At 54.4% G+C, this 12,896-nt stretch overlaps 4 protein-coding genes across 4 annotated transcripts; all 4 read left to right on the forward strand.

The window, feature by feature from the left end:
- Window positions 1-260: 260 nt before the first annotated feature.
- KRP23_208 (RxLR effector protein PSR2) lies at window positions 261-2,102 on the forward strand (the record flags this gene model as incomplete). Its single annotated transcript, XM_067896013.1, has 1 exon — window positions 261-2,102. One exon carries the CDS (start codon window positions 261-263, stop codon window positions 2,100-2,102), a length of 1,842 nt encoding a protein of 613 aa, XP_067750763.1.
- A 1,521-nt stretch (window positions 2,103-3,623) lies between these two features.
- KRP23_209 (RxLR effector protein PSR2) lies at window positions 3,624-5,777 on the forward strand (the record flags this gene model as incomplete). Its single annotated transcript, XM_067896014.1, has 1 exon — window positions 3,624-5,777. One exon carries the CDS (start codon window positions 3,624-3,626, stop codon window positions 5,775-5,777), a length of 2,154 nt encoding a protein of 717 aa, XP_067750764.1.
- A 399-nt stretch (window positions 5,778-6,176) lies between these two features.
- Window positions 6,177-8,956, forward strand: KRP23_210 (Regulator of G-protein signaling 13; the record flags this gene model as incomplete). The annotated part of the gene is made up of 4 exons (XM_067886551.1): window positions 6,177-6,230; window positions 6,291-6,488; window positions 6,557-6,785; window positions 6,870-8,956. The coding sequence occupies 4 exons, from the start codon at window positions 6,177-6,179 to the stop codon at window positions 8,954-8,956; spliced, it is 2,568 nt and encodes an 855-aa protein (XP_067750765.1).
- A 214-nt stretch (window positions 8,957-9,170) lies between these two features.
- KRP23_211 (Importin-5) lies at window positions 9,171-12,746 on the forward strand (the record flags this gene model as incomplete). The annotated part of the gene is made up of 1 exon (XM_067886562.1): window positions 9,171-12,746. One exon carries the CDS (start codon window positions 9,171-9,173, stop codon window positions 12,744-12,746), a length of 3,576 nt encoding a protein of 1,191 aa, XP_067750766.1.
- Window positions 12,747-12,896: the final 150 nt, after the last annotated feature.

Consider the following 12,896-nt stretch of genomic DNA (forward strand, 5'->3'; position numbering starts at 1 on the left):
GGCTCATTGAGCAAGTATGCACTGGAGGGCCAGCTTCAAGCGAGGCAGTTATTTTGCGTAGTTCCTCTCGCCAGCGCAGTCATTTCGCATTAGTAAAATCGAGCTGTCAGTTAGGCTTCACAATCGTGCAAAATCCGTTCATACTAAAACAACATTAATCCATCTGCCTAATTTGCCGTTCAGTCGGATTTCCATTGTGTGCTGTTTGAGGTGTCGATTTGACGTTCGACCCCGAGCCTAAACTTGGCATTTCAGGCAGAATGCCTACTTGTAAGAGGCCTGAGTATACCCATGGAATATTGTCGAGCAAACCAATGTGCTGTTCAAGCTTAAAAGCACTCTCCTTAATATTGGCAACACTGACAAAGGTGCATATGTATTCAACAGAAATTGCCTTTCAGCGCATGATCTATTTTTGTTGGCGGTACAGTACACGGATGGCTGTCGATTGCTGGGCACGTTGTTATTATAGTAGAACATCGCTTGTACCTCTTCCCATCAACTCATTTATCCCACCGACGCAGAGCATCGTTTTCACAGGCTCCCACAATTCGCTTCATCGAAGTCGTGGTCTAGGCACCACTTCGTCATCAACTGTCGATGGCCCAGTTCGCAAACGTCCACCAAGTGCCAACATGCGCCTCACCTGTGTCATTCTCCTGGCTGTCGCCGTACTCCTTGAAAACAGTGATGCTGCCTCGACACCCACAGAAGCAAACATGGCCACGCCAGACACCCAAGCCCCCACTCGTTCTCTCATAGATGGCTGGCAGGATAATCCTACCAAAAGGCGCTTGTGGATTCACAAGGCCGCGAACAACAAACATGACGAGGAGAGGGGGGTCAGCATCCCCAAGGCCGATAAACTCGACGACTTGCTCCAGAAAGGGACGTCCACCGATGGCGTCTTCAAGTTGTTAGCACTTGACAATGCAGCCGACGATATTCTCGGCAGTCCGCAGTTGAACGCTTGGATCAGCTACATGAAGCGCTTCAACAGCAAGAACCCTACCAATAAGGCAAGTTTGATCGCGACACTCACGGCCCATTACGGAGACGAAGCTCTGGCCAAGATGATTGAAGCGGCGAAGAAGGTGCCGACAACGGCGGGTTTCGCCAAGCGAGTGCAGACTGAGCTGGTCCAGCGGTGGCTTGTGGCTGGGGAAACGCCGGACAAAGTGTTCGCGCTACTGAAGCTCGACGAGGCGGGCGCTGGCCTCTTTGCGCAGCCTCAAGTGGTCACGTGGGCCAAATACATGGACGATTTCAACATGGCGAACCCGGAGAGTAAGACGACCTTGTTCTCAGCACTCAAGAAACGCTACAAGGATGAGGAGGCAACTCTGGTGCAGATGCTTATCGCGGCGGAGAAGGTCCCGAGCACGAAAGGTATCGCGACGCGAGTTCAAGCGGAGCAGACGAAGCTTTGGCTGACAGAGAGGAAGGAGCCACTTGATGTCTTCAAACTGCTAGGACTGGACGAAGTTGGTCTGACGCTTTTGAACAGTCCGTTGTTCAGTGCTTGGGTGAAGTACACGGACGATTTCCGCAAGATTCACTACGGAACGAAGCTGACAACGATTGCGACATTGAGGAAGTACTACGATGACTATAATTTGGCGAAGGTGCTTGTAGATGGAATGGCGAGCACCTACCCGCAAACAGCGAGCCTTGCTACACGATTGGAAACGGAGCTGTTGCGGGAATGGTATATGGCCGTAAAGCCCCCGATGTACGTTTTCAAGATGCTCAACCTTCAGACAACGGGGTTGAAGTTGTTTGCAAACCCACTTTACACTATTTGGACGAACTACATCGCCTTTTTCAACAAGGTAGACCCTGAATTCAAGGTAAATCTGCTTACAATGCTGACGAAGGAGCTCGGCGAGAAAAAGCTGTCCAGGGTACTAATAGCAGCGGAGAAGGTCCCAAGTACGAAGGATATCGCCACGAAATTACTGAAGGAGCAGCTCAAACTTTGGCTGGCGGCTGAAAGAAACCCTTTGGATGTCTATGAGCTTCTGCGCGTAGAGAAAGCAGCAGTGAATTCCCCGAACAGGTTACTCTATGTTGAATACATCAGGGCGTATGCACTGGGTTAAGATGCAACTCATTTATGAATACTGCACGATGAACCTTGAGGAAATTCATAAGTGGTGTAGGTAAGCAAACTAAATGGGAGCAGCTGAAGCTTGTGTTAGTGCTCAACCAACGACTTCGCTGCCACTTGATGGCCACGGGGCAACACCCAAAGGGAGACGAGCGCACAGGAGCGGAAACCCATTATTCCCCGAGGGCGTCCTCTAGGTACGTAGCCTACAGAGTCCGAAAGGGCTAATGCCTGAGGCGGCTATCAACCCTCCCCACCTCCAAATAGACGCACGGCGACAGAAGAAAACGTTTCTGCTTACGTCTCGTCATGCAGGTCGCGTGACGTGACATCCGTTGAGCAGCTCTCGAGTCGACGTAGCATTCTCCTCGAGCCTTACGTCCGCGCTGGGAGGTCCGCCAAGGATAGCATTCTTAGATGTGGCGGGTAGCTCTTCAGCAACGAACAACGCACTGTCAGGACTCCTTCAGCGATCTTCTTATTCCTCCTCTTCATCGTCGCCTCCGCGGAGGACGGCGCTTGCGTGACGCTGGAGCTTGGAGACTGGACGAGTGCGCTTGACGGAGCGAAATGAAAAGTGAGAGCTGGCTGGACCAGTGAAGCGCTGCCAGGGAAGTCTAGGAGAGTACCCAACAACACCTTCGAGAACACCTTCTGCGAATGCTGGGCTCACGAGAACAATGTTGAAGTGCGTACATGTTGCAATTGCGTCGGTGGTGTACAATATGACAGGTAGTGCAGAGCTTTCGGTTAGCCTTGAGAGAGCTGCACGGACAGACCATGTCTGAACTGGGCAGCAGCTCTCGCTTTTGATTTGATCAATACACGACGGCAAGAATTCCTCGAGAGCAAGGCCAGCTCCCCTCGCTGCATGTAGTGGTTTACACTTTGTGAAACACGAAAGCTCATTACATGCCGACGTATCGCCTCTGGATTTGATCTGTTGTACCCTCTGGCATCGGGGAATGGGGGGTTAAAGGCAGGTCTGCAGTTAGTAAGTAGTACATGTATTAGTGACCTGGACCGAGTGAGCATTTAATAACCAAGGGGTCGCGCGCACAGCGTTCACAATTCAAGTCGACGGCTCTGAAAGACCTCCACAGCACTGCCGCTCGATAGATAAAGCTGCCACTGAAGCGGGAAGGAAATTTCACAAATGCGACGACCAGCCAGCGTATGTCCACACAACGTCAAATCTATGAAAGCTAAGTGCCTAAGCTCCGAGAAAGGATTATAATTATTAATACATGAGGCTCTAATCCCTTTTAACATGTATTATCAACTTGAAGATTACTATTATTGATAAATGATGATTATTGCGGAGCACCACTGTTTGTTTGTTTGTTTGTTTGTTTGTACAGTACCGTTTCCCCATCAAGTATTTTATCCTACATATCGTGACATTCAGAAAGAGGCAAACCGTACCTGTACATGGGGTAGTCTCGGCGTCAGCTCGCCATTCACTCTCCCACGGTTGCAGCTCAAGCTCGAATAAAGGTTACCGAGTGCAGCCATGCGTCACCCTTGCACCATGCTGCTGGCTGCCGCCGCCCTGGTATATTTCGATGGTGTCTCGACCGCAGCGGAATCCTACATGGTCGTACCGAGCACTCAGGTTTTGTCACCCTCAGGAGTGAATAGCTACTCCACCACAAGGCTCTTGAGGATTCACCAGTCCGTGAATAACGAGGAGAGGGGGATCAGTGGTCCCAGCATTGAGCTGGTCCAGGGTTGGCTCAAGAAGGGCATGATCACTGACGACATCGCTGGACTGCTGACACTTGGCAAAGCCGCTGATGACCTACTGACTGGCTCACTATTGAACGCGTGGGTCAGTTACATCAAGCTTTTCAACAAGGAAAACCCCGGAGAGAAAATGAGTATGGTCGCGACACTTACGGCTCGATTCGGAGACGAAGCCGTGGCCACGATGGTGGAAGCAGCCAAGAAGGTCCCGAAAACTGCGATCATTGCCAAGCAAGTGCAAGCAGAGCAGATTCAGCAGTGGCTGGTGACTGGAAAGACGCCTACCGACGTCTTCGCACTGTTGAAGCTTAAGAATGAGGGGACAAGGCTTTTTTACCAGCCTCAGCTGACCACGTGGGTGAAGTACATGGACGAATTCAACACGGTGAACCCAGGAACACAACTCACTTCAATCGCGATATTGAAGAAGTACTACGCCGACGACGTTCTGGCCAAAATGATTGCTACGGTGCGCAAGACATCGAGTACTTCCGACACTGCAAAACGATTGGAAACGGAGCTGCTCCGAGAATGGTTTAACTCGATGAAGTCTCCAACGGACATTCTCAGGCTGCTTAATCTTCACAAGGCTGGCCTAAAGGCGTCTGAAAGTCCACTTTTCACTGTTTGGAAGAACTACATCCAGTTATTCAACACGGTGGACCCCAGATTTAAGATGGACATGCTCGAAGGCTGGCTCAAGAAGGACAAAATCACTGAAGACACCTTCAGACTGCTAACGCTTGGCAACGCCGCTGATGACCTATTGACTGGCTCACTATTGAATGCGTGGGTCAGTTACATCAAGCTTTTCAACAAGGAGAACCCCGCAGAGAAAATGAGTATAATCGCTACACTCACTGCTCGATTCGGAGACGAAGCCGTGGCCACGATGGTTGAAGCAGCCAAGAAGGTCCCAACATCTGCGGCCATTGCCAAGCAAGTGCAAGCAGAGCAGATCCAGCACTGGTTGGCGGCTGGAAAAGTTCCGGACGACATTTTCGTGCTATTGAAGCTTAACAAGGAGGGGACTAGGCTCTTTGCCCAGCCCCAGCTGAACGCGTGGGTGAAGTACATGGACGAATTCAACATGGCGAAGCCGGAGAGAAAGACGACTTTGCTCTCAGCCTTGTCTACTCGCTACAACGAACCAACTCTGGTGCAGATGATGATCGCGGCGAAGAAGGTCCCGAGTACAAACAGTCTTGCGCTGCGATTGCAATACGAACAGACACGGTTTTGGTTGCGCGCGAACCAAAACCCGGCCGACATTTTCGTAATGCTAAAGCTTCACAGAGCAGGCGATACGCTTTTGAGCAACCCTTTATTCGGCGCTTGGGCGAAGTACACTGCAGATTTCCGCAAGATTAACCCGGGGACAGAGTTCACCACGATGGGGACGATGAGGAACTACTACAAAGACGACATTCTGACAAACATGATTCTGGCAGCAGGCAAGTTTTCGAGTACGTCGGACCTCGCTAGGCGATTGGAGGCGGAGCTGTTGCGGGAATGGTATTTCGCTGCAAAGTCTCCATTGGGGGTTTTCAGGCTGCTCAACCTTCCGAACACAAAGCTAAAGTTGCTTGAAAGCCCGCTTTACACGGTTTGGACGAACTACATCACCTACTTCAACAAGGTGGTGCCCAACTCGAAAGTGGATCTGCTTGCAACGCTGACGAAGGTCTACGGCGAGTCCAATCTGTCCAGGGTACTCATAGCGGCGGAGAAGGTCCCAAGTACGAAGGCCGCGGCCACAGCATTGCAGAAGGAGCAGTCCAATCGTTGGCTTGTGGCAAAAAGAGACCCCACAGAAGTCTACTTTCTGTGGCACGTGGATAAGGCAGCAGCGAAGTCTCCAAACAGGCTGCTTTATGGCGACTACGTGACGGCCTACGCCAAACGATACGGCCTCAACTGATAAGAACAATTTTCTGAGAAGTACCAGAAGAGGACGAGACAGTCACAATGGCTCGTTCTGCTTTGCACCACGTTCTCCAAGCGCGAAGAGATCTAACTAGGTAAACTAAAAACAGGAATTGGTGTTAGAGAATTTATAGGTGCCACCATTTATAGCGGGCGGTTCTACGGTGGTTGGGCCCCCCCTATCAATAGCGGTTGCCTGGTACATTCCCAGTCTTGTCGCGACGCAATTAGCCGGTCTCGAGTGTTTCAGCCTCGGCTTGAGCACCTGGCCCAAGCTTGCACTTTTTCGCAGCAAAGCGCTCGACGACAAGCACGACACGTTGGCTCTGTGGGCAGGAATCGGTGCTTTGGAGACTGTCTGGAGCGATCGGTATCGGATTGCCACCAGTTTGCTATGGGGGCAGCAGCGTCCGTGGACGACCCGGGCACGTCGGTGATCTTCAGAGAGGTTTGTTTTGAACGGGGACTGCAGTGCAACTCGGTACTAACATTTGTGCCTTCTTGTCAGACAAAAGACGAGTATGACCGTCGGATAGCTGCTGGAGACTCGGAGGAGCAGATATTCTGCAGTCTACGGAATATTGTGGCTCAACGTCTCGCCCAGTCACCTCCGAAACCAGCACCGGAGGCAGTAAATCCAACACCTGAAGCGCATCCTATGAATGGCGAGTCCCAAGTGGAAAGCACGGACGAGACTCACCGTGAAGTATGCATGGTGCATCTGCCGGGAGTTTGAACTCATACTTACCGCTGTGATTGCTTTTATGATTTTAGTTGGAGGCAGCAAACCCGCATGCACGCTCCAGTTCACTGTTAGACGCAGCGACATTGGCCGCTGTGACTACCTTCGCTGCCAACAAAGAGGAGCCGGTTGAGGCGACTATCCTCCCCCCCAAGGCTTTGTCCGATGAAGACGCTCACCATGACACTTTGCAGGACGCTGCTCATTACGCGAATGCCCACGTGGACGACAAGACTGCAAGTGGTATTCTTTCAGCTATGGGTGAGAAAGGCTTCGGTCGAGCTGTCGGTTCTTCCCGTGCTGCACTTGATTTAGTTCAAAACCTTGCACCTGTGTTCACGACAGACGTATTGACCGATCCGGCCACGCTCAAGATGATACTCAAGTACTCAGAAGTCAACAAGGTGCCCAACGGAGTCGACATGCTGCGATTCTGGGTCGAGATCGACGAGCTACAGCATCTGCCGTCCCACTCGTACACGCACCGCCGCCTTCGTAAGATTTACGACAAGTTCCTCTCCCCAGATGCACCTTCGCCAGTGTGTGTTACCATGCAAATGCTGCAAGATATCCAACACGCGTTAGAAGGAGACAACATCTCTGCAGGCATTTATTCTGCCGCACAACAAGTTTGTTTTGTGGCACTCGAGAAATCCGTGTACCCGCGCTTCCGAGATAACAAGTTGTTCAGAAAAATGCAGGATTTCTGTGCTCCGATTGTCCCTCACGGTGGGTCATCGTCGAGTGCTGGCACCACAAACAACGGCCCACCAACTCTAGAAGCTGCGTCGGCTACAGGTACTGTCGCGGCCAACATCACTGAAGGCACGGAGGAAGCAGAAGACTACTCTCTCGTGGGCATTCTATCTCACCCTGCTAAGCTGCGGTTTCTCAAGACGTTTTGCATGGAAGCTCTCGCGTTGGAGAACCTGCTTTTCTACCTGGAAGTTGAAGACTGCAAGCGCTTGCCTAACCTTTCGTTCGTTGTGAACAAGACACGAAAAATCTATGATCGGTACTGCTCGCCAACGTCAAGAAACTTTATCACGGGCTTGGGAGACAACGGAGCTTTGAACGAGATTCATGAGGTCGTGGACAACAAGGGTGCACTCGTGCCCAAGCTTTTCTACGAAGTACAAGTCGATGTCTTCACTCGCATTAGCGACGAACTCTGGCCAGGATTCTGCCGTTCGCAGGAGTACCTGGATCACTCAAAAGAGGTCAAGCCTGACACGAAGCAGCTTATGCGGCGTGGGAATCGATTTGAAGAGAGCGAGGCAATCCATCAAAAGCTGGACGCGTTGGCAGAATTCCAGCTTATTGACACCGCTATGCATTACCCCGTTGAGAAGCTCATTCAAATTTCATTTCCTGAATCGATTCGAGGAATACCGGGAAGCAAGTCCATTCAAAAGTTGGAGGAGGAACATAACCTCAGTCCGCACCAGCTTCTGAGTTTGCTGCTCGGTGATCCATTTGCCAAAAAGTACTTCAAGATGTTCATGACTCGACGAGGCGTGGAATCCCTGCTTGCGTTTTGTGAAGAAGTCGAAGACTTCAAGCTGCTGCCCGGCATCGAATTCCTGCAACACTCAGCCAAGAAGATCTATCGCAAGTACATGATGCCTAGTGCGCGGCTACAGGTCGATATGAGCACAACCATGCGGGATGAGATTTATGTGCGCCTTTCAAACCCGAGCGTGGACATGTTCAAGAAGATTGCAAACCGCGTACGGCACGGCATGCTGCAAGACTCGCTGCCGCGCTTCGTCAAGTCAAATTACTATAAGGAGCTGCGTCGGAATAGCAAGGCAACACCTGCGGACGCCCACCTTGCCACGGTGGACCAAGCTGCGAAGGCCGGCAAACTGGAGCTTTGCCACTTGGACGTGTTTCTAACTTACCCGGGGTGCATGCAGGCATTCCGCAAATTCTTGGATTTCCAGCATTGCTCGGAGAATCTCATGCTCTGGGAGGAAATTGAGCATTACCGAAGGCTGCCGAGCTACCAGATTGTGCTGCGCTCGGCCAAGAAGATCTACGACAAATACCTCAATCCAAACAATCCCCGATCGCCGATTCCGCTGGCTCCGTCACTGCGAAAGCGTGTAGAGGCGCAACTAGAGGCGGCGTGCCGAACGACGTTTGATGAAGTCGAAAACGAGTGCCACGACCATATGCGGAGTGTCGTAGTCCCAGACTTCCTAGATTCACGGATTTTCATGGCACTGGTAGGTACGTGGGCTACGGTCCACGAAGACTACCCGGCTGAAATGCTGCGCGGCGAGTTGGAGATGGCTTTCCTTCGCCATCGATTCCATCTCGTCCAAGAAGCTCGAGGAATGTCGCGCGATTCGCCCGCCCCGCTTCTGGAGAAGCAGCGAGTTCCAGCTGCACCAACTCTAGGCGCCACCACATCAAATGGTAATTGAGGCATTGCTCCTCTACCTCTACAGATCTGTAGTACAGATTCAAACAAAGTACATTCCACGTATCATCAGTCGGGATGGCTACAGTTTTTTTCCTGTGACGTGTGTGGGGATCCCGACGTCATTTCCACTGGTCTCCGCTGATTTATAGCCAATGGCCGTCGGCCGCTCATCTGATGGCTCTGGCATTCTTGCATTTTACGTATTGTATTGAAGTATGGAGGCGTCGGGCTCGTGGGACGCGCTGCTCTGGAGCCTGCTGGCCGTGGACAACACGGCCCGCAACGCGGCCGAGGCGCAGTTCGCCGCGCTCAAGCAGGCCGCCTGCAGCGACGAGCTGCTGCTTGGCCTGGTGCGCGTGGTGCACTCGGGCAGCCCGGACGACGTGCGCGCGCTGGCAGCCGTGCTGCTGCGCCGCGTGCTGCTGCGCGACGCGGTGTCGCTGTGGCCGCGCGCTACAGATGCGGCCCGAGCCACCGTCAAGAGCGAGCTGCTGGCTGTGCTCGAGGCTGGCGAGAAGAACCGCGGTATCCGCCGCAAGGTGTGCGACACGGTGGGCGAGCTGGCCAGCAGCATCCTGGAAGATGGCCAGTGGGACGGCCTACTGCCCACGCTGCTGCAGTGGAGCAACGCGCCCATGGCCACGCTGCGCGAAGCCTCGCTCCGCGTGCTGGAGATGGTGGCCATCTTCCTGGCCACTCAGATGACGCACGATGTGGGCGCCGAGACGTCCGAGAACTCGACATTGGACGTCACGGTGCTGCAGACCATGGCCAAGGGCCTGGCCGACAGAGAGGGACGCGTAGCCCTTAATGGCCTGCGCGCGCTGGGCATGCTGCTGCTGAACTTGGACACACTGGACCAAGTACCCCGGCCGGAACTGCTGGCCAGTGCTGTGCCACTAGTGCTGGCTGCACTGCACTCGCTGCTGGTGACGCGCCAGTTTGACGAAGTGATGGAGGCACTGGAAGTGCTGATTGAAGTGGCCGAGCCCCACGCGGCCTTCTTTAAGCCGTGTCTGCGCGAGTTCGTCGAGACGATGGTGCAGATCGCGGACGCCCCGCGGGATGAGAACGACGAAAATGAGATGCCTGATGGATGTAGACAACTGGCCATGGAGTTCCTGGTGTCCTTGGCAGAGCAAGCGCCGTCGAGGTGTCGGCGCCTGCCAAAGAATATGTTTGTGGAGACCGTGTACCCTGTGGCGTTCAAGATGATGCTGGAGCTGCAGGACCTGGACACATGGGACGTTGGGAACTGCGAGGATGAGCAGTCAGCTGGCGGCCAAGGTATTGATCAGGAGATTTCTAACTTTGACGTGGGCTCGGAAGCCCTGGAGAGGTTGGTGGGCGCGCTGGGCGCAAAGCGGTCGCTGCCTACGTGCTTTGCATTGATTCAGGAGTATGCAGCCCGTTCCGACAACTGGGTGAGCCGTCATGCCGCCTTGGTGGGTCTGTGCCAGATTCTCGATGTTCTCGATAACGACAATCTCGATGCGATTGTGCGCCACTTGCTGGCTCAGGCCAATGACCCTCATCCGCGTGTGTGTTGCACGGCGGTTGATGTCATCGGCCAGCTGTCTGTGGACCAGGCTCCGCAGTTCCAAGAGGCCTACCACGCCCAGGCTCTGACTGTGCTGGCTCACTACCTGGAAGACTTCAGCAAGCCGCGCCTCCAGGCGCACTCTGCTACAGCTCTGCGCCAGTTTATTGACATGTGCCCGTCTGAGCTGCTCTCGCCGTACCTGGAAAAGATGCTCCACCAGCTATTCGCGTTACTGCAGCACGGGCAGTCGATGGTCCCAGACGCGAATCAGACGCCTACGCAGGCTTTCATCGCCACGCGCGTTGTCCAAGAGCAGGCTATTACTGCTATTTCTTCTGTGGCGACGGTGGCCGGCGCATCTTTCAGCAATTATTACGCTGCTGTTATGCCACCTCTGCAGCAGATTCTGATGGCTTGTCTTCAGGAGAGTATGCGTGCTGCGGTTGTATCGCCGGCAGTGCTTAAGCCGCAGTCTAATGCCCCCAGCTCTTTTACGCTTGGTGGTATCACGCTCGAGTGCCTCAGCCTCATTGGCCAGGCTGTAGGTAAGGAAGTGTTTTCGCAGGACGCTCCTGTCATCCTTAAGGTGATGGCGGAGATGCAGGCGACTCCGTCTATCGTGGGGAACGAGTTGATCCGCACGTATCTGCTGCAGGCGTGGGCTCGTTGTTGCACGTGTCTCGGCCAAGATTTCGCGCCGTATTTGCCGCTCGTGATGCCTACGCTCCTCGAGGCTGCCACACAGCAGGCTGAGTTCGAAGTGGATCCCAGTACGCTTTCCAGTGATGACGACGATGATGAAAGCGGTGGCTCCACAGACAGCGAGGACATCCAGCTCGCACAGGTTAATGACAAGTGCCTAAGTATCCGCACGTCCATCCTTGAGGAGAAGGCGACGGCCTGCCAGCTTTTGGCTGGTATGGTGACGGACCTGGAGGACGCATTCTTTCCCTACGCGGAGCAGGTGACGCAGGTACTGGCCCCGCTGCTGACCGAGTCGGTGCATTCGGACATTCGTGCGTCCGCTATCCGTGCGATGCCTGCGCTCGTCAAGTGCGTCGCTATTTCAACTGCGGCTCCGGGCTCCAAGGACCACGGCGAGGCTGCTATCAAGCAGATGGTCGACTTTGCGCTCGGTCGCTTGGTGAATGCGCTGACGTCTGAGCCCGAGGTGGATTTGGTTGTAAGCATCATGCAAAGCATGACGAGCTGCCTGAGCGACGCGCGAGCTCTGCACCCCACGCTGGAGCTGAACGAGGCCCAGCTGCGTGAACTGGTGCACGGATTGCTCGTGGTGCTGGGCGACAGCTTCCAGCGCCGTGCGATGCGAAGAGGTGGAGGCGGCAGCGATGATATGGAGGCCGGCGAGGAGGACGAGGACGAGGAAGATGCCTCTCAGTCTAGTGAGAGCCAGGCGGCCGAGCAGGAGCTGCAGTTTGTGCTTGCCGAGTGCATTGGCACGCTAGCGAAGACGCACGGCGGGGCCTTTTTCCCGGTCTTTATGACGCTGCTGTGGGAGAAGGTGGCCGCGTTGGCCGCACCTGGATGCCTTGTGGAGGACCGACGGCTCGCTCTGTTTGTCGTGGATGACGTGCTGGAGCACTGCGGGAGGCCTGCGCTGCAGCGGCTGGACGTGTTCCTGCCTGTGTTGCAGAGCGCCTTGCGCGAGGTGGGCGAGCCCGGACTCGTGCAGGCCGCGGCGTTCGGCCTGGGCGTGTGCGCCTCGCAAGGAGGGGAGACGTTTGCGCCTCATGCGGAGCAGAGCCTGCAGCTGCTGCACAACGTGGTGGCGCACCCTCGCGCGCACAGCTTGGAGCAGCGCAACGCGACGGACAACGCCGTGGCGGCGCTGGGCAAGTTTTGCGAGTTCCAGGCAGGCGCCGTGGACGCCGCGACGCTATTCCCGCAGTGGCTGGAGCTGCTGCCGCTGCGTGGAGACCTAGAGGAGTCGGTGGCCGTCTCGCGCCGTTTGTGCAGATACGTGAACGACCGGCATCCGCTTGTGCTGGGCGCGCCGGACTACCGGCACCTGGCAAAGGTAGTGGCGGTTCTGGCCGCAGTGGCAGAAGAAAAGTTTTTGCGCAAGACGAGCAAGGCAGTTGGCGAAAAAGAGGCCTTGGCACTGCGGCAAGAGCTCGCTGCAACGCTGGCTGGCCTCCGAGCCACAGTCCCCGAACCGATTATGGGTCAGGCCTGGGCCTCCCTTCCTGCACCTCAGCAGGCAGCTCTGCACGCACTCTTTGCGTAAGCTGGTGGCTTAAACAGTAATACAATAGTAGTTTGGATGCATTGGATGATCGTTGAAATGGACTACATTCTCGAAAATAAGGCAAGATGCGAGTCTAAATATGATTTAGACGCACATCGAGGAATGGCTTTGAATTATTGTGAATTCCGG

The sequence above is a fragment of the Phytophthora ramorum genome, assembly GCF_020800215.1.
Source record: "Phytophthora ramorum isolate Pr-102 chromosome Unknown Phyram_PR-102_s0001, whole genome shotgun sequence".
Taxonomy (NCBI): domain Eukaryota; phylum Oomycota; class Peronosporomycetes; order Peronosporales; family Peronosporaceae; genus Phytophthora; species Phytophthora ramorum.